The sequence below is a fragment of the Fistularia commersonii genome, chromosome 34 (genome assembly GCF_037954325.1).
Source record: "Fistularia commersonii isolate RoL2024-O1a breed Wild chromosome 34, RoL_Fcom_v1.0, whole genome shotgun sequence".
In the NCBI taxonomy this organism is placed as follows: domain Eukaryota; kingdom Metazoa; phylum Chordata; class Actinopteri; order Syngnathiformes; family Fistulariidae; genus Fistularia; species Fistularia commersonii.
In genome coordinates, this window is record NC_141317.1 from 4839927 (window position 1) to 4863268 (window position 23342).

Consider the following 23342-nt stretch of genomic DNA (forward strand, 5'->3'; position numbering starts at 1 on the left):
CTGCGAATTCTGCTCTCCCCTTTGACAAATGAACTCAGGCGTGTTGGAGGGACGTTTCCGATTGGTTTACATAGAATCTGCCATTACAGGAAAGCCGGGAGAACGATTACACGTTCCCGTTTGAGTATCGATTACAATATGTTGCTGCCTAATGTCGACCCAGCGTCATAAATCTCGTGTTGTTTTTTTCACCTTTGCTGTAGATTATCTTTACTCCTGCGGTTTTGCGAGACGACCCCCTTTGGGCACCCTGTCGCCTCGCAGAAAGGGAGGTGATAGATTCTGATTTCCGCAAAATGGTCATTTGTTGTCACGGCAATGACAAGCAACATTTAAAGAGGGGAAACTAACCCCCCAGCACTTTAAGAGATTGGGTTGCGGTTAGATGGCGCGCAGAGGACACACGCATTTGTCAGAGTATTCCATATTCATAGAGGTAAAAACTGCTGGCTATCAAACACATCACGTGCACCCCCAACTCCCCACCCCCACTCTATCAGGATGATGGCGTGTCGCCCTCTACCCTCCCGTGGGACTGAAAGTCAATGTAATAGACTGGCAAAACACCTGGCCAAAACATGCTGTGGTTGGACCTCCTTAAAAAGCACAGGTGAATTCTTTCCATCCCCCCTCCGCCTGAAGGCCGGAGGTCTAATCTAAGGGAGAATCTGCCGTCTTTGTTTGCTCTCCCCCGAAGTGTGTTCGGTTGATCCGGCTGTTTATGCCCGAGAGATAGAATTCCATAACCCGAGGGCGTGCGTATCTGGGAGGTGCATGGGAAAGAAGTCGCAGCCCATTGTTCCATCCCGGTGTGTGTGTGTGTGTGTGTGTGTGTCGGTGTGTGACCGCTGTCTCAGGACAAGGGAAGAATGGGAGGAGATGGGAGAGAAATTTGAGGGTTTGGTTTTGGGGGTTGGGTGAGAGAACAACAAAAGGCAGGTGGGTGGGAAAAAAAAAAACTGAACACCTGTGCTGGCTTCTTGGACGGAGCGCCCATGTTTTGTTGCTCCCGAGTCTCCCTCTTTCTCCGTGCACGTATCATCCCGCAGCCTTCTGTCTGTCCCTGTGAACGCGCCGCCGCGCAGACAGTATATTTCCACACCGCGCCGTAAGTCTAATCTCCCCCCGCTGCACTGGATCACTGTCTCTCAAAAGACACAACAAATAATTCTTCTCCTACAGCTTTGCCGCCGCTCGATCCATCATTTACTCAGACACCGCCCGCACCCAGCGGCGTTCAAAAACGTCTTCGGTGGACAGATCTGTGATCGTCTTACAAACCTGACTGGCCCTCAGCCAAGGCAGAAGCATTTATTATGGAAGGAAAATACAACGGAGATTGAAATGAAAGGGATGGGGGCGGAAAGGAAGCGGAACCCGCCGAGGAACGCGCTCGGTCGTCGGCGCGGGCGCGATGGCCTTTTTCCCCAGGAGATCCAAAACCTTTACCTGACTAGAAAAAAAAAGGCCTCAGAGGACATAGTTAGTGGCTGAAGATTTTTTTGAGGTGCTAACTAGCTTTCCACCTCCCCACCAGCAAATTTAGACAACCTCTCTGTTTATGACAACGAGGATATCTCCAATGAGGAGTAACAAACTGTCCTTTGTAAAGAACCTGAGATCCTTCCGGCCCAAAAAATCCAAACGGGTCAATGTTTTCCCCTCCGTCTTTCTTTCTAAATATCAATAAAGCTAAATCTTGGCACTTATTTCCATATGTTTTCTCTGGCGGCCAGATTTCTGGGCATCGCCTCTGGTCTTAATTATACTTTTAAAATGGGTCCCCCGCGCTTGTTCATCTCGTTTTAAATAATTCATGTAATTTGGGTTTCACGATGGCTTAAAGAAGGAAAAAAAAAAAAAAGAGGGGCATCGTTTGTCACGATGCAAATTTTTTTGTTTTTACCCTTAAATAACCAGATATTTTACCTAGATGATATCCATGTACTATCGGCGCTGTCTTTTTTTTTAGGCTGATAAAACTTAAACCCGTAACCTCTTCAGCAGCCCAGTTCTGTTTTCGACAAAAAAAGTCTCGGCCCCTCGTCCTTGCCGTCTGAAATAACCGGTGTCGGTTGACTCTGCGGCGCCCTGACCTGGGAGCAGAACGCGCGGCTGTTCTTTCGGCGCCATGACTTGAATGACACTAAATACATGTGTGGAGGCGGAGGTGCCTCAAGGCGACATTTCTTCCAGAGAATGAATGTTCACGTAGAGGTAAACTACCAAGGGTTAAAGTTGGATAATGTAAGCTAGTGCCCTGACAGGGGGACAGGGCGGTGTGTCATACTTATTTGTGTGTTTATATTTTGTCTCTCGAACACTGCGGCTGGGCTGCATGCCTCGTCTCCGCAGTCTGCCAGAGTTGAGCCGCGCTGTTCTCTGCGTTCACATCATCCGAGGCTGTCCTCTCCCATTAGCCCTGACAGCTATTTGTCTGTCATTACTGACCTCAAAACAGCACAAACACTAACCATCACCACACACACACACACACACACACACATATTTGCCTTACACCGACCGAGCCTTTTGCTCTGCAAAATCATTTTTGCGACGGAGCTACCGCGCGGACTTAATAATACGTTGGGTTTTCATCGCACAGGTGTTATAGAGATAAGTATCACATCGGAATGCGGCGAGAATGAGGCCAATTCAGGCATATTTTCATTAAGTCTATTAATCCTGTCCTGAATGGGTTTGTGCAAGTTGCAACAGGAGGCCCGGTGAGCGACTGCTATCCCCGAGCGCCATCTTCCCCGTCGGCGGGTTAAGGTGGAACCGGAGACGAACAGAAAATCAGTCACGTGGCGGGAATGCGGCGCCGTATCGTTTTACGGCTCCACCTTTAGCGCCCTTGGATGGATAGATAATATAGACGCAGAATACAAAGGAGAGGAAACTCACAAAGTCAAAGGATTTGTCTCTGTCGAGGCTGATCGCAGTGCGGCAACCCATCGCGTCGGCAAAGTCGCGGCCTTCTCTGCGGAGGTTGGCTCGCTGGCTAGGGATTGACGCGTTCGCACGTCACTGCGCGAGGGTTCGCCTAAAAGATTTACTCGCACCTTGCACACAATCGCCCAACCCCCCCCCAAGTAACACTCCAAAAGTGTAGTTGCTGCCAGACGAGGAGCCGGCAAGAGATTTAACTGAAGGATTAGGGGTGTACATCTGCTTCTGCCGCTCACGTGCGTTGGCCTTAATGGTGTTTTCTTAAAACGGTGAATTGCGTGAAAATAAATAAAAATGAAGCATTGTCGTCAGGACGGTGAAAGACGGTCTTCTCCCCCGTCTCCTGCCCCGCCGCTCGCGCGTCAGACCTCCACCCTTCCTTCCTTCCTTCCCTCCCGGCTTTTCTAAGTCCGTCTTTCTCAGAATCCAATCCGAATCAGCTCCTTCGTGTCTTCCGAAGAGGCAGACTGACAATTAAATCCTCCCAGCCTTGATTCAGCTACTTAAGAAAGATCAAAGTAGGATCTTTGGGGGGCTTTTTTGGGGCCGTCACTGTCATATTATCTCACCAGGGTGTCATTACCCTGCAATACTCCCTGTCATTACACACACTGAGGAGAAAGAAGTCTTAACCTGCCTTAAATTACATACGTTTTCGAGCGATATGTACGATTTTTATTCATCTCAAAGTGGTCCGGGTTTTATTTCTTTTATGTAATTGTGTCTTTTGAAGAGAAAATGCCTTTAGAATTCAACACATTTCATTTCAGGTTTAAGCGTCTTCTACGGTACCGAAGCCGCAACTTTAGAAAGCACGATACCATGGCCGAGTGTCAGATTGAAAAGCGCAATTAGCAATCGACCAGGGAAATGAGTAAAAATGTCATTTTTAATTTAAACGTCTCATAACAATATCATTAAAAAAATCTGACAAATATACTCATAAGATGGTAAAAAGTCCACGCGTCCTTCAGTTCGTGTGAACGACCTAAAAACTATGAAGGAAGTGAAATGTGATCATACGGTTTTTATTATAGTAAAGGCAAAAATACCAGCAATTTTAGATAATCAGGACTTTAAATCAATTAACGGCAACAGAGGGTGAATTCCCCCAAAACCTGTGAAATAACCTAGCGGGCTCCTCCGCGTGAGCTGAACGAGCTACTGGATCGTTTCCCAAGCGTATTCAGAGCGGTATAATGGTGCTCTAAAGTGAGCTATAAATGTAAGGTCACTGTTTGCAATTAAAATTCCTTTCTCCGAGTACCAAGAGCTCCGGGTTCGGTCGCCGGCGTTTCTGCTTTCCAGAGACGAATGTTGTCCCGTCAGTCCCTTCAAACGACGTAAACAAAGACGGCGTGACAGAAAAACCACACGTGTTGTCTGTACTTTAGATCCACTTAACTGCAGAGTGAAATTAGTAAAATTGCTCTTCTCCTAATTGGTAGGTTGAGAAAATCTAAAAGACCTATAATAAGAGGGGAATAAATATCACCTTCCCTGATGGAGAAAAATAGACAGACCCAAACAGGTTTTATTTGCTGTCAAGCCGCACTGATAGTTCGAAAATGTTTCACGTGAAAAAAAAAAAAGAGGTTAAAATGACCATTTTCTCTGTTTGTTTTGCGGTGTAATTGCATGTTTGCAGGCTTCTGAGCGAGAGTGTGTCTTTCTGTGGTCGTGAACAAATCTGCAATATTTGTTAAGACACGTTTGTGACTAATGCTCCGACGGCAGCCGCTCGCACAATAACTAAGCCCTCGTGACCTTTTATGTTTTTTAATACAACCCGCGTTACTTGCACGATACACTGACGAATAGCAATACCGGCACACGTGCGCACACATGCCTGATATCCACACGCAAAGTAACTAATGCGTTTATTTCCCACATGCAAACCTAATGCAACATCAGAAGCCAACAAGTATTTATGGGAATGAAACAAGTTTGAGCTTTCCCAGCATTCCCTGCTTAATCCGCTCCGCTCATTAACGTGTAGCATAGCATCGGCGTTGCGGGCGACAAATCTGACAGATCTCCATTCTTTTAGCTTGTGAGCATGTTATGACCAGCATTCGCAGCCAGCTAAAATTGGCCAACCGTCATTATAAAAAATAGCTGTGATAAAATCCGTTGCACTCCCGCAGTTATATTTTTATGCGGCGGTAATGTTTTTTTTTTCTCGTTTTAAAAGAAGAATTTGAAGTGCAGCGTTCGCTGAGCGGCGGGGTTGCTCAGCAGCACACTCTGGTGGAAACATACAATTAGATCAGGTTTTTTTTTTTTTTTCTTCTTCTTTCTTTCTTCCGGGAGCTTTGCATGTTTGGTGTGAGGTTGGAATATGTCACGGGACGACTCCCCCGAGTCGTAGCGCTTAACGCTGTTTCTGATTAGTGATGTCACTCCCCACGGCTAATGGCTTGAAATTGTATATTTTCACCCCAAACGCTGAGAGGCAGCCAAAAGTGTGTGAGCATCTGGGAATGCAAACGGCTCAGGATACAGCTGCCGGACACACACTCCGGCTAATGTCAACAATGTGAGGCGCTCTCTCTCTCTCCTGCAGGTTCTCGGGGCGACGTGCGAAGCATCTGGTCGATCCTCGGCTTCAAGGGGAAGCGAGAGGACATAATTATATTTAAGGGCATGTGGAAGCGGACTTTAACGCGACTCAGCTACTTTATTGCAGGCAGAGGTGTAAATTCAAAAGGACACATGAACCAAAGGAATGTTTTTTGGCCTTGGGTGTTCATGCATGCCTGCCTTAGTGTGTGTGTGTGTGAAATGTGCTGAACCTGGTGTGGCTGCGATTTTTTTTTTTTTTTGTCCTTTTTCACTGCATTCTGCGTATTTAAGCGGCGCTTTCATCCCGGCCTGCTACACCACTGATTGCGTTCATGGTCAAGTGAAAGGGAGCGGACAGTGTCCCCTTTGGTTTCGGACTAGAAAGGAAAACTGAATAGAACCCGGCCAAATTTTAATTCTCCCTCTTTCTCGTGCCCCGTATTTGCACTCGGTGCTTTGCTTACCGACATGAATTGTTTTCTCCGTCGGGAACGGCTGCGTCCAGGACGGAGCACGCGCCGAGTCGGCGTCGAGGGAGTCAAGGAATGATCGGCGTGAGAGATGGTCAGAGAAATGGAGACGGAGGAGAATCTCTGACGAGCCGTCCGTCACACGTTACAACTCAGATGAAACCGTAAACCAGCGGGGACGTAACAGAAAAATCCGTCAGCTTTGCTCGACCGCGAATACTGGAGACAAAATAAGCCAGTCATTTTTAGGTCACGAAAATCCTCCTATTCAGTGGTAATGAAATGGTCTGGCATCCCTAGCTTGTATCTCTGCCATGAGTTAGTGGATGCGCGGGCAGCCATCATCCTCTGAACTCGCAGTGCCGGGTGCCGCTAATGGTGTTTCTACAGCGCGAGTGTATTCTGACGTGTGTGCATAAGTGTATGAGAGAGGGTGGAAAAAAAAATTGTATGGTTTGATGGGGGGGGAACCAAGATGGGGGGGTTCTGTTGAGGAAGCTCCCAGGCTTTTGGTCTCTCTAAAATATCTCCGGCGAACTTCAAGTTCTCTCGCTAATACATACATAACCCAGAGGCAGGTTTTCTCAGGATTTAGAGCAAGCAGTTAGTCTGAAATCCCGCCGCACTGTTCCAGGCGAGTCGATAACGTAAATTATGCACGGCGTGCCGTTAATCACGAAAGCTGCGAGTTAACACCAAATCGCGCGCCGCCGAATATATTTTCCATCCGACATTTCCTCGCGCCGATCGCGCCACGCTATCGAACGTATCGATCGACGATACCTCTCCCGACGGCACGACCTGGCGCGCTCGCGTGGGGCCGGAGAGCCGGCTCCCCTCGGCAGCATGTGGAAGACAGGTGGCGTCTGCGCGGCCTCGCAGAAATGGCGAGTTGGCAGCGCGGCTCGTACCTCCTCCGTCTCCCTGCCCCCGCTGCCAGCAACTCCGGCACATCTGTGCCCGTCCAGCGCGTCTGGTGCCAGAAACCCTGCAAACTATTGTTCTCTCCTGAATGCACCCGACGCCCTATGGGGAAGACGGCTGAACGCGGAGTGACACAACCTACGGAGCGCGTTAGATAATCTGAAGACATGAAAGGATTCTCTTAGCCTAGATTCCAGAAACGGCTTTTTTTTGTCTTGTAGCGAAGGCCTCGGAAAAAAACATCCCGTGGTGATTTCTATGAGAATCAGCTTCGGTTTCGATCTGCGGGCATTTTCATGAACGTAATCCCGCTATAGATCATGGTTATTTCATGAAAGTACAGAACTGTCTCAGAAAATTAGAATATTGTGATAAAGTTCTTTATCTTCTGTAATGGAATTACAAAAACAAAAACGTCATACATTCTGGATTCATTACAAATCAACTGAAATATTGCAAGCCTTTTATTGTTTTAATATCGCTGATTATGGCTTACATCTCAAGAAAACTCAAAAATCCTATCTCAAGATATTAGAATATCATGAAAAAGACATTTTTTGCCATATATGGCTCGCATGAATGATTTAATGAATGGCTATGTGTCTCTACAGGACTGTCTCAGAAAATTTTAATATTGTGATAAAGTTCTTTATCTTCTGTAATGCAATTAAAAAAACAAAAATTACTTCATGATACTACTTTCATGATATTCTAATATTTTGAGATAAGATTTTTGAGTTTTCTTAAGATGTAAGCCATAATCAGCACTATTAAAATACTAAAAGGCTTGCAATATTTGTAATGAATCCAGAATGTATGACATATTTGTTTTTGTAATTGCATTAAAGAAGATAAAGGACTTTATCCCAATATTCCTATTTTCTGAGACAGTCCTGTATATGCAATTTTTGCAAAAAAATCATGAAAACATTGCTGTTATTATTTCGTCAAATGGGTTTTTTTCCCCCCCCAAACATATTTGGACTCGCGAAGCAGATGGGAAACACTGGCACAGGAAAAACCAGAACATAAGTCAACATATGAAAATCCTAAACTATCGCCATCCTCCATCTGCCACTTTCTTTATCTTTTTTTTTTTTCTCCTTATGAGTTATCTTCTTCCACTCATCCAGCACAGAAGCTGAACACAAACATGAAGGTATGGAGTTTAAACCGTGTCGCACAGAGAAGAAGGATCTCTAGGCACTTATTGTGTGTGTGTGTGTGTGTGTGTATGCATATATTTCCACGTTTCATAAGCGGAGCGTGGCCGTGGCCTTTCGCAGATTTATCGGAGCCTTGCAGGCTGGCAAATTGTTCCAAGCGCCGGCATCGGTTGTTCTAGTCTTTTGATGTCTCATCAGCCTTCTCTGGAAACTAAAAACTCCCGAGACCTCCCTCTGCGCTCTATCTGCGTTGCCATCAGATGGACGCTCTTTTCCATCATTCTCCTGTCTTTGTGTTTACACACATTGACGCTCATCTCCTCGTGGTGCCGCATTCATTGAGACGTTATTGAGATTACGTCGACCCAAAAATCTAAAAAAAAGCCAGCAAAATGCCTTGCGCACCTCAGAAACGCTGGGATAGTTTCCTCTTCTAACCTCCAACATATAATCTGGTGTTCAGAAAGAGTAAAAGTATATTCATTTATTTATTCATCTATACAGGTTATCCTACGCTCGATGTTCACCTCAGACCAGTCGATCACTCATTCATATACAGGACTGTTCCAGAAAATTAGAATATTGTGATAAAGGTCTTTATCTTCTGTAATGCAATTACAAAAAACAAAAATGTCATACATTCTGGATTCATTACAAATATTGCAAGCCTTTTACTATTTTTATTTCGCTGATTGTGGCTTACATCTTAAGAAAACTCAAAAATCTTATCTCAAAATAGTAGAATATCATGAAAAAGTCATTTTTGTTTTTTTAATTGCATTACAGAAGATAAAGAACTTTATCACACTATTAAAATTTTCTGAGACAATCCTGTAGAGACATACAGCCATTCATTAAATCATTCACGCGAGCCATATATGGCTCTTCCGGTGACGGCACATAGCTCCCAGACAATTTGAGTTGAAAAAATCAGTTTGAAACTTATTTTAAAATACTTGTGATATTTCTTCATAATATTGTGTCATTTCAAAGTAAACAGAAATTAGTTTTGAAGATATATTTCAGGGGTCACCCGTCAGTCGGGTCGGGGACCATTGGCTTCTGAGCACGTCTGGGTCATTGTAAAGGTGAAGAAATTCATTTTACCAGACAGCCAACTAGTCTACCCGCGTCAACCTTCGTAACAGAAAAGATGGCGAAAATAAAAAAAGACGATGATTACCGTGCATTCCAGGCTGCGTGGACAGAGGAATTTGCATCTGGATTTGCGGTACGTCAAAAATGCTATGATAAAATTGGTCAAATATAAAGCGGCACTTCGAACAAATCCACGCAGCACCAGAGGTCGCATTAAAAGATAGACATATTTAATTTATTGTATGTTAAAAATACTATATGGCTCTCGATGAAGTATATTAAAAATATTCGGCTTTTATGGACAGTCAAAACGGTTCCCGACCTCTGATATAGAGACATACAGCCATTCACTAACTCATTCACATCTTTTGATTCATACGACCATTTGTTTGTCATAAAGAGACATATTTGCAACCGTAAACTCACTCTCTTGTCACACATCCAACCACCAGCTCACTCATTTACAAGTCATATCGAGAGCAATGACCATTCACTGTGTCGTTCCCAAGTCCGGGCGATTCAGGGTCTCCGCAGAACCTGCTGCGTGATGTGGGAGGAAACGGGCCGACCCGGAGGAAACCCCCTGTCGGAATCCAAACGGGGACCTTGTTGCTAAGAAGCGGCAACCACGGCGCCGCTGGGCCGCCCGACTAAAAGTACATTTAAACACAGAAAAATACAGGACCCCTGATGTGGTCCTGCAGATTGCGTACATGAAAAGTCACCTCTGTGAGTGATCCGCAGGATTCCAGGCGAGTCCGAGGTTTTAAGTTGGTCCAAATTGCTGTCTGGTACCTTTCATCCTCTTCAAAATAACCTTTATTTATTGTTAATCTGTCTCAGAGCGAGCGGAGGGATACGGACGCTCTTTCACGTGACTCCTCGACATGGGATCGGTTAAGGATAACCGGGAGAACTTTTCACGTGGCAGCTCATTTGGTTTGGTCCAAAGTCAAGACCTTGAGTTGAAAATCGTAATAAAGATAGAAGAGGGAGTCGCAACATCACACACACTCACCGAAACGCACCGAACGCACATACCCACCCGCAAAAAAGTCACGCAGACAGATTCCTGCATCATACGGGGGGCTTTGTTTGATTTGTAGAGCGGGGAAGGTCCCTGAAGAGGGGTTTAAATTAATAGGGTAATTATACAGCGGGAAAAGAGAGCGACCACGCTTTGATTTATGCACGCACACAAAAACACTTTCCTCCGCACACGCCGTCTTTGACTTTGTCTCCGCGACCTCAGATTGCCTCCCGATAAAAAGCGCCTGTTCTTTACCGGGGTCGGGCCGACCCGCTGCGACCGAAGAGTCTTGTCGTTGAATCGCAGACGGGCCAAGGAGGTGCAAACGCTGAAAAAAGATAAAATCCGTGGGTGTGGGGGGGCTGCGTGTCAACACGCTCTGTTGCGTCGGGATGAATGTAATCGAAGGCCCGAGTATTCGTCGCGACGGGAGGAACCGTCGTCGTCGGTCGCGGAGGTCGGCGTGGAGGAGAGCTTAGCCGCAGGGCCTCCCTTAAGGAAAACAGCATCACCGTGTGAAAAAAAAAAATACTAGACGAAAGATCACGTGACTGCTAAATGTGAAATTGTGCAATTGTCGTCTTGGAATTCTGTCCCCTCCACCTCAAGGCCCGCAGATGCGGCACCAGGGGTGGAGGAGTTTTAGCTGAGACAGCATTTTCACTCAGGCTGACGAAGCCACTCTCTCACTCTCTTTCTCTTCCTCTTACCATCTCTCGCTCCGTCTAATCCAAAATTGGGAGACAGTATCCGCTAACGCTAAATTCCTCCGTTCGGCAGCCGTATTATTTCCCCTTCCCCCCCCCCCCGGTCATATTCAGCTCCGGGATAAAAGCTCAATCGGAAACGCGGGGCCGCGTCGCGTAATTCACAAACGATCACGCGGAAAGTTTCAAACGGCAGGTGAAAACAAACTGCGGCGGGAAGCAAGCAGAGGGAAGGACGGCGAGCGATGAAAAACGAGAGAATAGCTTAGAGCAATCCCCAAAAGGAGAGCAGCAGAGCTTTAAGTCTGGGGGGAATTTAAAAGCCACAGAAATCCAGTTGCGGATATTAAGAGGCTTAATCTAAGAGCTTGCTGAGGCTGAATTTTGCTGTGTGGGCCCCGTCACTATCATCCTTGACAGAGGTTAAAGAGGAGACAAGGGGGGATAAGGAGGAGAGGAAGAGCAGGCAGATGGGGAGTACGGACGAGAATAGAGAGTTGCATATCATTATGACAGCATTGCAAGCCTGTGGAGGAGAATCAAACAATGACATTGTGCACAGGTGTGCGCTCGCATCCCCGCCGTTTTAAAAACCGTCGTCGCGGCGACGTTTCCCAACCCCGAGGGGAAAAAAAAAAAAAAATCCTCATTTTCGCCGACACTTTGAGGTCAACGTTTTCGCATTCCAGACAAAATAAATCCTCTCACACACACACACACACACACATGCGCGCACATGCACGTGTGTGTTATAGATACAATTTTTTTCCCTCTTCTAACTTGTATGGAGATTGACTCCGGTAGCACGCTGACAAAGCCCTAGCATATGTCAGACCACAGAGGGAGAATCAAAGACCGGGTAATTTTAGTCACGACCAAGTGATCCTTTCTGAAGAGGAAGGATGACATAAAACAGCACCTGCAGAGATGAAACTCATAATCATTACGGTGCAGATGTCTCCCGGGAGAGAGCGAAGGCAGGGAGAGGCGGAGGAGAGGAAGAGAGGAATCCCAGAGAGGAGAGGAAAAGAGAAAATCCCTACAACTTCCATGGCGTTCTCTTCTTCCCAGTGGCATTCTGGCTTCATTTCATGCGAGTGTTTGAGAAGAATGAACCGCTGTGTTATTGTCAAACACCACAAAAGCTCACGAACCCGTCTGTATAACAGCTTTTGTTAAAAGCGGTGCTCTCACACTTTGATGCTTCGGTCTTGTCAACTCGAGGAAAAAAGGAAAAAAAAAAAAAAAAAGAAAAAATCTGAACGTCCACCGCCGTTCTCATGAATTAAAGATCGTGTGTTTCGCCGGGGCGCCAAATAGCTTTGCTGCGTCCTGAAAGAATTAATTGCCTTTTGCGAGGGGCAATTTTGGCCCACAGCGAGGTATTGAATGAAGTGGCACTTCACTGGGAAGCATAAATGCAAAATCTGACCCGCGCTGTTATTTTCTAAATCTATTCCTGTGTCTCTTTTTCAGGATTCTAATTTGTTGCAATATGGCGACAAATACAATTACTGTCCCGCTATTAGCATAACGGTGCGCATCACAAAGTGAGATCATCGGATTAAAAACGGAAGTTGTTATTTTTTCCCCGAAGGCTTTAAAGGATGTCCTTTATCTTAATGGTTTTTGCCGGTTTTCTGCTGTTTGCAGGAGGCATAAATCGTGCCGGGGCAGCAGTGCCGGCGTTCTTGCGGACCCCGACGGTAATCCAGCCCCACCTAGACATGAAACCCTTTCTGCAGTTCCCCATGGAGACGCCCCCGCCGCCGCACAGCATGAACCTCTTCCACAACTTCAACGCGGTAAGTCGAGACGGCGAATTTCCGCCGGCTGGAGTCTGCTCCCTTTTCCAGACGCCACCCCGACTCACCTCCGCATTTGCAAAGAGACGCGACGAAATAACGTCGGCCGACAAACGACCGACCCATCCCCGACCGACGCCGAGACTTCATCCGCGTAACCATGTTATTTTTATGAGCACGCATCAAAAAAAAACAAAAAAAAAAAAACAAGCAAAACCTGCCCCACTTATTGAATCAAAAGCCTCCCTCCATCAAAGTTGTGATTCCAAGGCCGTCCCCTGCAGATCTGTACATCAAATACACGGCTGTTTGATGTTGTGCTGATTTCAACAGTCGGGGATTTCCCCGTCTCCTCCAGCTCTGAAGAACAGTGCATTATTTAGATTCGCAAACCTTGAGCTTTTCACCGATTCAGCACGATTTTTTTTTTTTCTTCTTTTGCTGCTGCAAACCAGGAAACATCGGCGATGATGTATGGCCTACCCCCTTTTAACGTACTCCCTTACGTGGAAACAATCCCAATTCCTGGACCCTAAAATAATTACTCATGTGCGTCGGGCTGACATTTGGCTGCAGTTTTGAAAAGGCCACGTTGGGATGATGAGTTCGGAGACACTCCGCTAAACCCACGTGCACACCGCAATCGTTTCGACGCCCTGGCCGCAACGTGGATATAAACACCGTCCTGGAAATGGCTGCGCGTACAAATCGAACGCCCGGTTCCGGCTCTTTTTCCGTAGCGCCGGCATCCCTGAAAGCGTCGTCCACTTGTCGTTTCTTATTCATCGTGTTACTCCGCATCTCCCCTTGTGCGTTCCCCTTTCGCTCCCGCGCGCAGAACCCCTCTGCTCGCTGTCATTTCCCCCAGAACATGAACTCGCTGAGGGCCCACAGGGATGCTATGAATGTTAATGGAGGTTTCCACTGAGGCTCAGAAGCATGTTGTACCCCTGCATGGCCAGCAGATGGCGCCATCAGAGAAGCTTAATGTCACAATTCATCCAAAATTGCAACATTTCAGATTTTGCATTAGAATATTCAAAAAAAAAAAAAAATAGATAGATAGATTTTTATTATGAGACAATGATAATTAATTTAACAAAATTTGACAATTTTATTACATTTTTAAATTTTAATTTGATAAAGTCATTTTTATTTATTTATTTTTATTTCTCCTTTATTTAACCAGGAAAGTCCCATTGAGATTAAAGACCCCTTTTTCAAGGGAGTCCCGGCCAAGAGGCAGCAAAAGAATACGATTACATTTAAAATGAAATTAAAATGCCATACAAATCATATAAAACTGTTACAAGTCTGTGAAGTCGTCTCAAGTGCTCTCAATCTGGACTTAAAGCCGCTCAATGAAACAAGTTCCGTGAGTTTCCAGTCCTTTTGCAACACCGTGTATAATATCGTGTATTCCTGTGTAATAAAGCTCATGTGAATTTCTGACATAAATAGTGAAGCTACAAAAAAAGGAGTTCTTACACAGGGGTATATTTGACAGTATGCACTTTCTTTTCTGAATTTTTTGGGTTTTAGTTTCATGTATTAAAACATGGAGGGCTCAGAAAGAGAAAAGGTGGTGGTTACGGTGAGTCACAAGCCAATGATAACATCTTGTGGTTGTATTAGCTTTTATGTGTTTTTTTATATATATAAGTAAAGGGTGAAGCGGGATTAGGACGTATTACGGGGAACATTTCTCGTGCACTTTCCTCCTGAACCCACTCATGAGAATATTCAAATACAGACGCAATATTATTGCGGCGGTAATGTTGAGAGATGTCCGCGGCGCCGTAAAGCGGCAACTAGTTATTCTAGTCAGTCTTTCTTGATAAGTGATCATGGTTGAGTTTGTGCGGTTTTAATGAGGCTCTACCTCACGCGGAGGGTTATTACCCCCGAGCAAAGGAATAGTGTCTCCGAAAGCCGTATACAGCTTTAATGGTCCTCTAATGTGATATGTTCCGACCTGCCCGACTCGCCCGGTGTGTCTCAAGACGGCGACAAGGCTTAATTATTTATCTACAGCGGTCGCTCTTCGGATAGACCAACGTGCGCCGCATTTATCCGGGAGCAGCGACGGCAGAAATTCAGGATTAGAAAGGTGTCTGATTGTAAAAAGTCATTTTCACATTCTCATCATTTCATTTCACTCATTCATTCGCACATTATTTGTTATTCTGCACTCAAAGTCCCGGGGGCGATTGGGGCCTATCCCAGCTGTCACACAAACAAACATTTACATGTCACATTGACACACAAAATCGTTCACTCACTCATTCAAATTACATTTAGATCAGTGGTCTCCAACCTTTTTATAACCGCGGACCGGTCAACGCTTGACAATTTCACCGCAGACCGGGGGCAGCAGAGATTGTTTATATTGCATCTATAATGATAATAAACGTGAATCCGCTGTGCACTAGTATGCAACTTCATTAGCAGCTTCCTCGTAACATTGCGCCAACAACATAACTTGAGTAAAATGAAAGCTTCATTGCCTCATTTCCGGTCTGCGGGAATCGCCCGATACGAAAAGTCCACATTTAAAGTAGAACTCCTGGTATTATCTATTAAAATCTTTCTTTTTCTTTACAGTTGTAGGCTCTTCTTCTGTCTCTTCACTAGACCTTTTCCCCTTCGAAAATAAACTTCCCGTCCGGCGTCTGTTTTTTACTCATTTCGCCAGCTTGTGGGTTAGATTTTTGCCGCTCGAGTGACCGAGATGTAACCGAGACATTCCGGTCATTTTTTTTCGAAATAAAGATTGTTCAGACTCAGATAATGAATACAACGGAAATAATGGATTATTTCTCGGGCGGCCCGGTACCGAGTGATCCGTGGATCGGTACGGGTCGCCGACCACTGATTTAGATACAAACTACCATGTAGTCATTCATTCACAAGTCACATAGAGACATACAACCATTCACTCTTTTATTCACACATCACATAGACAAAGACAACCGTCCCCTCAGTCATTCACCGAGACATATAATCCTTCACACATTCAGGCGGTCTCCAGTGAACTCGCTGCATGTTTTTTGGGAGGAAACCGGAGAACTCGGAGGAAACCCCATGCAAACCCCACACATGAAGGCCTCCTTCTGGAATCCCACCAGGGACCTTCTCGCTGTGAGCCGGAAGCGCCGACCGCCGCGCCGCCCATCGGTTCATTTCCTCCTCGACAGCGTTGTTTATTCCAGTTATCTCCGAATATAAGTTCGCATCAAATATCTTCCCTCCGTGGGTATCAGGTTGATGCTGCTCCATTTAAATAATTAGCACTTGGAGTGTCTTCACTCCCCGTCCCCACAAAGTTAACCGCTTTGTATACATTAAAAAAAATGCCTTGCTGAAGGGCTTCACATGTGTTTTCAGACCGCCGTGACGTGCAAACAGAGAAGAAAGAGCTCTGCGGCCGGTCGCGTACGGCGTGCGGTCGGTGCTCGTGTGGCTCGGATGAAACTTCAAGAGGCCAACGCTGACATTTGACAGATGCTTTAGACATGTCGAAGAGGGGCAGGGGGGGAAGCTGAAGAGAAGCCAGGGTGGGGGCGGGGTGGGGCTCGTAATCCCGAGCAAAAAAAAAAACCACTATGCTCTAGAAGGAGGAGAGAGAAAGAGCGAGAAGGGGAGGAGAAAAACTCCAAAGCAGATTGAGAGGAACGCATTACTGTGGCGCAAGTCAGAGGGAGAGAGAGCAGCTGAGAGGAGAGAAAGGGGGAGGCTGAGCAGAGGGGACACGCACTTGTTAGATGATGTGTCGGTGAAAACAAGAGTTAAAGCAAGCAAGTCATTTTTTGGTCTTCTCTTCAAGCATCTGGGAGAAACAAAGAGCCGGCAATGCATCACTAGCCACAAGGCCTTTGTTTGTTTGTTTTTTTTTTTTCACTTAGTTGTGTTCAGTTTTGGGGGGAGGGGGAGGGGGGGAGAAAAAAACAGCGGGAGGCTGAATGAGTGAGGACGGTGCGCCGCGGAGGCTCGGTCACGAGCAGCCCGAGACCCAAAGCGGGTTCATCTCTGACGGTGGAAAAGACACAGGGGGAACAATGCAGCTCCAGACAGCCGTAGACTCAGAGGAGAAGAAGGTGAGTGCGTTGGAGCCGGGAATTGTTTTTTTTTTTTTTTTTTTTTTTTTTTGCTCTTTGCTCCCAATTGCATTTAAGTGTTCGACCAGATCTCGAATAGAACCGGCGTTGCGTAGAACCCTTGGCGCGGAATGCCAGGATGGCCTGTTAGACACGGTGCACTTCCTGGTTGCTGCACAAGTTGAAGAAGAAAAAAAATCTTTTGGTGAATTTAACCCTCATCCCTCACCTCAACCACCAACTTACAAAAGCTTGAGAAACTACAGGACAAAAGTGAATGAAGTAATGTTTTTTTAGATGTTCTGCTAGAGATATTGTGACTGGCACGAGCAGAGAGACATCAGGGATAACTTTGAGCGAAGTCGCGTGCTCCTTGCACCGACTTCTATGAAGATCTTTTCTTTTTTTGAAATGTGATTGCCGAGTTTTGGAAAAACCCTCTTGGGTTACATCACAATGCCGTACTCCTATTTCATGAGCACATGTTTTGGAGCGCACCGGGCCATACGAGTAGCCTTCCAAAAATGCTTCTTGGCAGCCGGACGGTGTTTTAACAGCTGAACCCGACTGGATGGATGATAGCTGACCCCCACACCCAATGTGCCAGAGTGACGGGCCGGGGAGAAGCTCATAATTCACATGTACAGTTACTCCATTAGCCCTGTTAAGCACTTGTAAAACTTTCTGCAGAAGGGTAACGGCCGGTCACGGCAGCAACAAAAGCATCAGTCACGACGACTCGATTGATTTCCCGGAGCCGCGACGAAGACTTAATGCACAGGTACATGTCGTGACGCGAAGGGACGGCGAGCGTTCTCGCAGGGGTTCATCGCTCCACGACGTCATTCATCTGACTTCGCAATAAAAGCAAAGCCTCCTTTTCTGTTGCTAGGGAGGAGAAATACAAGCAGTTGTGGAATGTGTAGCAAAAAAAAAAAAAAAAGGGAGGGTGTGATTTAAAAGTGCACGACGTGAGGACTTCCAGGACTGGGGCCTCTGGTTTCTCCCGATTTTCCTCGATTCATCCCGTGCCCCTGTTTTATTACTTTTTCCCCGTCCCGTTGGGCTTTTTCCTGCACCGATCTGTCACCTAGCTGAAACAATCCCCCCCGTTTCTTTCCGTCTCTGTTTACGCCGTTGCCCCGGGAGTTGCCGAGTAACCGCCCCCCCATGCAGAAACTCCAATCGCTCGCTTGCGTTGAGTTATGAGAATATAATCTTTCCTCTCTGTTCCCACTCAGCAGAAAGTCTAACGAGATTTATACGAGGCGGCACCGGGTGCGACGTAGCTTAAGAGAATACGCGAACACTGCCATGAGTCAGATCGCGTCATTTTGGAGTCTCCGAACCGACACGCTGAGGGCAAACTTGGAAGGACGTTCCCGGAACGCCATCTCACGGCTTAATGAAATCAAACTACACACCGTTGTTTGTTTGTTTGTTTGTTTTTTAAAACGCAAACATCCTGGAATGTTCCACGAGCGTGGCGCTTCGTCGTGCGGTTCCGATCCGGCTTTGTGTAAACAAAGGACCGGTGAGGAATTCACCGCGCTCTCGCCTGCTGCTTTCTTTTCGTCCGTCCCCTTGATTTTAGGAGAACAAATAGGAAACAGAAATAAAGGAAAACATCCGCCTTTCCGGGAGAGTCAACCACACCATATTTTGGGCGACTGAGACGTCTAATTCTCATGCAGAACCAAAGCATACATGTCACAAATCCGTGGGTGGTCCACCCTCCGGCTATGCTCCGGTCTCGGTGGCCGCGATTGGTTCACCGGTTGCTCGAAGAGGTCTGGTGAAAAGCCAGGCCGGCTCGGGGCTAAACCACCTGCCGTCGCCGATTACTTGATTCTGCAGATTTGTGCTTCGGGAACTTCGGCGTGTCCCTTAAGCTCGATCCCTTTTCTTTTGTTTCGCGCCGGTGCCCGTTTTTGTCGTCGTCTGATGTTGGAATCCGCATTAGCCGCCGCCGCCGCCGGGCTAATGCGAGAGGTCAATGAGCGGTGATAGCCAGATAAATTCGGGGTTCAAAAGTTGATAATTGAAACGGAGCCCCTTAAGGTCACGGCAGGCATCGTCTTTTATGTCCCGGGACAGAGTTTAACCGGGGGGCTTAACCGCCGATGCGTCGGAGGACCGCAAATGCGAGCCGGTTAAATTTATACGAGGTGCTTAACAACATGTCCGTGACGGACGCACCAGCTGAAAAAATGAAACACGGCGACGGTATCCAGCCGCGATCGCGGAGCGGGATCAGCGGCGGCGAGGATACGGAGTCGGCTCCTCGGTTGTAGCAACACGTCGTCAACAACGGGCAGTAAAAATAATCGCGGGAGTAAAGTAAACACTTAAAAGACAGACAGTAAACACTCGTGTCCGTGGACTTTATCCGCTTATAAACGTAACAATTTGCACTAGTAAGCCTCATCCTTCGGGGGCGCAAACCTGTTGGCCTGGCAGAGGACGCCGTCCCCTCATTCCTCCGCCATCATGAGACACCGACAATGACCGATTATGGAATTTAAGCTAACAATTTTTTTCCTTTCTCGTTTTTCTTTTTCTTCGTCAATTTTATTTCCTTTCCCCTCTCTGTCATTCTCCCTGGCAGATGGATCCGGTGCAGAAGGCTGTCATCAACCACACGTTCGGAGTTCCACTGGTTAAGACAAAGCGGCCAGTCATCTCCTGTAACGTCTGCCAGATTCGCTTCAACTCGGAGGTACCGCTCCCCAACTTTCGCCTAAAATGTGTCATAAATATGTTTTATCTGATTGTTTATCCTCGCACACCCTTCACCACGCGCACATTTTCGTCAGGAATGCGTTTCTCTCCGCTCGTAAGGGCGGATATTGACGGGGAGGACGCGCTTACATGTTGTTGGTGCTTTGTTTTGGCAGTTGTGACCCTTTTGGAATTTAATTTGTTTCGAGACAGCGAAGAGTTATAAAACGCAATAACTCCTGCAGCACAAAGCTTCAAGATTTGCTGAAAAGGCTGAAAACAAGATTTTTCTTTTCCTTTTTTTTTCTTCCCCCCCCAGTATTTTGAAAAAAGATTTTCTTTTCTTAGGACTGTCAACACTGGCGTGTTTTCATTATTTTCTTGCAGTTGTGGAAAGTTGATTTTCCACGACAAAAGACACAGAATGGAGCCTTTTTAAAACGAGCTCCACACGGTTTTATTGAATCATTTATATGTATATATGATATACATTAAACGGTTCTCACACATGGGCGAGCTGTGATGCCGAATCAATGAAAAGATATATTCCATATGTAGAAAAGCAAACACAATATCTCCTTTTACTTCTAAACTAATAAGAAGAGACCCATGACAACATTCATGCCCAATGCCATGTGTGCGCTGTATAATTTGCCTGTGATTTTTTTTTTTTTTTTTTTTTTGTCTTTAGCGGTTCAGACTTCGGGGCAAGGGCGGAGATCCATCCGTAATATGCAACATGAAAGAATAGGCCTGCGCTATATATACTCCTCAGGTCTGCAATCATGGTTTCTGTGCGGCCAGGGTGTCGCAAGGCTGTTTTTTTTTTTCCCTTTTTTTTTTTTCCGAGTCTGCTCTCGGCGGATTTTTCTGCCGCATGTCTTTACAGACTCAACAGGAAACGGGGAGTGAGAAATGTTTACGTGATGAGTTCCCCCCCCGAGGCCAGTTGCTTGCAAATACTGTCCTCTTGTATGATGATAACATCCGGGGGTAGATGAATCACGAGGAACAAAATTCAGCCAGAATTATAAATGAATTTTTATTTAAATTCCTTCATCCACTGATTCGCTAAATTAAGGCGAGGCAACACAAGGTAAATTAAATACTGAATATTTCCAGTGCATCACATCCTGAAGACAGCCCTGTCTCTTCTTCTTACATAGAAAGTCCCCAAGGCACAGCATTTCAATTTTATTATTTTTTTTTTTTTTGCAAAAGCCCTTTTTTTTTCAACAATAACAGTTCATTTAGCAGCAGCCATCAGGTCTTTTGGCAAGGATGACACAATCCTGAAAGAGACGCCCGATGATAAAAGTTTCTTTAAAATGTCAGTAATATCATTTTTGTTTTCCAGCTATCTAGATAGGAAACATGCAGCTTCAACATCAAACGGTATTGAACATGCACCGCCAATTTCATGGTAACAGGACATCATCTGTGTCAAATTTGCAGCCTGTTGTTTCAGTGGACGGTCGTGTGACTTAAAATATCCAACGCTGTTCTATTTCATGAATCACAGTTAAATATTTCATGGAAGAAAACGTAACGCCCACGAATGCTCCGGTCCCCGGGGTTGTTTACTTCCACCTCGGTCTGTGTCTTAGGCACAAAAAAAAAAAAAAAAAAAAAAAGGGTTGATTTTCGCCCTCGGTGTTGACGTCTCTCTGTCTTTATTTGAAATCCCGGATTCGACCGCTCCGCTCGGGCCGGAGGAGAAACGGAGGCAGAGGACGGAGCGTTTCATCAATATGTGTGTCTTCAAAGGATTCGGCATTGTCTCCCTGCTCCTGCTCCACGCTCCCCTCATTTCACGCATCATTTTACCATCATTCATTCCCTCATTTGATCTTTCTTTTTACGCTATTTCACCGCCCGTCTCCCGCTCTGCAACCTCATGCATGTCTCGCTCCCTCGCACCGCGTTACGTTAGCCGTGGAAATGCCCAAAATGGCCTGTCGCTACTTATTATAAAATGTATTCGTCAAGGACACGCTTTCCGGTGTCTTGTTGTGACAGCGCCACGGCCGTCGCGGGGAGACGTCGGTGTGAGAAAAAGGAAAGCGGGAGAGCGAGTACGTCGCTTCCCCCCCCCCCGGTGTTCCCGTGCTGTGCGGTGGTATAAAGTGCTACTTTATGCAGAATAACCTTGGTGCTGTGCTGCATTAGTGACATCACAGGCTCTGTTTCGCTGCATCGACCGACGTCACAGCTGCCGCAGCAGAACTTGGCTGATAAGCATCCCTTATTTTCTCTCCGTCCCCTCCTCCTCCTCCTCCTCCTCCTCCGCCGCCTCCCTCCCTCCCCTTTTGTTCACTCCCCTACTCTATCTTCAGCTTGTTTATTGTCCCTTCCTTTCAATTATCTTGTCTCCTTTTGTTTTGTTTTTTTTCCCTTTCGGCCGGAGCCGAAGCTGCGGTTCTACTGTGACGGACGTGCCGGGAAGCTTTGGAAGCCCGCTATGAAACCCTCCGGATAATGTAACATTGACCTTCACGCCAAATAGCGGCGGGGCCGTATTTGGCGTATTTCGTCCCATTTCTACATCAATCTGGTTGTCAACGCTGATCTTCCCCGCGACACTCCGTGTCTCGTACTTCCCTCCGTCGAAAGATGTATTCCAACCATAATTTACCCGCTTTATCTCAGGGCAGGACGTGCACAGTGACATCCGGTCTGCAAGCGAATCCACTTAGCGGCACAGGAAAAGGCTCATCTCGTGTTTATTGACGCGAAAGGTCACGTCTCGCGCACGCAATTCCGCTTCGAAGCGCTCTCTCCGGCAAGACCCGCGGGCCTCGCCGGACCGCTTTCTAAAGATCGCTGTTGCCGAGAGCCGGCTATATCGAGAATAGAAACATTTATGTATCAACAACGTAATATATTCTAAGTCGCCACAGGCACTCACCTCATGCATGCCAAATAGCAAACACACACAACATGGCTCACAAACACAAGTCTCTCGCCGAGCCGTTCTATCCCTTTCTTAAGCCAGCGGCCGGTCGGATGCCCCTAAGTGTCAATCAAAGTCTCCGAGGCTTTCAATTCCTACGGCAGCTGTTAGCCACTCTTCAAGACAGCTTATTGTAATCTCACCACTTGATAATCGTCTTCATCATCACTCCCTTGATACAAATATCATTTGTCCAACACGGCGCACACACACACACACACACTGCAGGGCGGGACATCTGCTCACTCAACGTTAGTCGGGGGGGGGGAATAGCAGGGAGATGACTCAAGCGCAGAGCTGAGATCACGAGTTTGTATCAACAAAAGCTTCTGTGTTTTTAATTGGGGGGGAGGGACAGTTAAACCACAATAAAAGGGAGATAAAGACAAAGCGAACAGGTGCCAAAAGCCCACCGAATACCCCCTGCCCATTTACTGTGCATACACATGTGTGTGTGTGTGCATGTGTGTTTTCATCATGCAGTCCCCATATGATAATTCTAGACCTATGGCGACTTCCCATTATAGCAGCCTCGTCTGCCATGTTGCCCCGCATACCTCCGTGCACGTTCATAAACACACAGAGGCTAGAGAAGAGACCCCCCCCCCAAACACCCGACCCAGCCCCCCCACTGGGTGTCCTGTTGGTGTCCCGGTGAATAATTCACTCGCGTCGTATTCCCTCCGAAAAAAACACGTTCGCTAGTTGCTAGACTTTGAACATGAGACTTGGAACACTAGCTTTTGCGATCGCTTGAGCGATGTTTTGTTCTCCCCCCTTCCCTTCCCGCCGGCATGCAGGATGATCTCCCCCCCCCCTCCACGAAAAAAATCATCCAAAGTCCACATCCCTCT

At 46.5% G+C, this 23342-nt stretch overlaps 1 protein-coding gene across 3 annotated transcripts in view; it reads left to right on the top strand.

The window, feature by feature from the left end:
* The window catches only part of znf385a (zinc finger protein 385A), a 55576-nt gene that overhangs the window by 20493 nt on the left and 11741 nt on the right, over positions 1-23342 (top strand). For 2 of the 3 annotated variants that reach the window (XM_086142009.1, XM_086142010.1), the window contains exons 2-3: positions 12566-12717; positions 19423-19533. In XM_086142009.1, coding sequence (XP_085998135.1) covers positions 12566-12717; positions 19423-19533 — 263 coding nt within the window. Of the gene's footprint in view, positions 1-12565; positions 12718-16629; positions 16815-19422; positions 19534-23342 lie in introns of those variants that run through there. The other variant, XM_086142012.1, reaches the window with a different exon arrangement.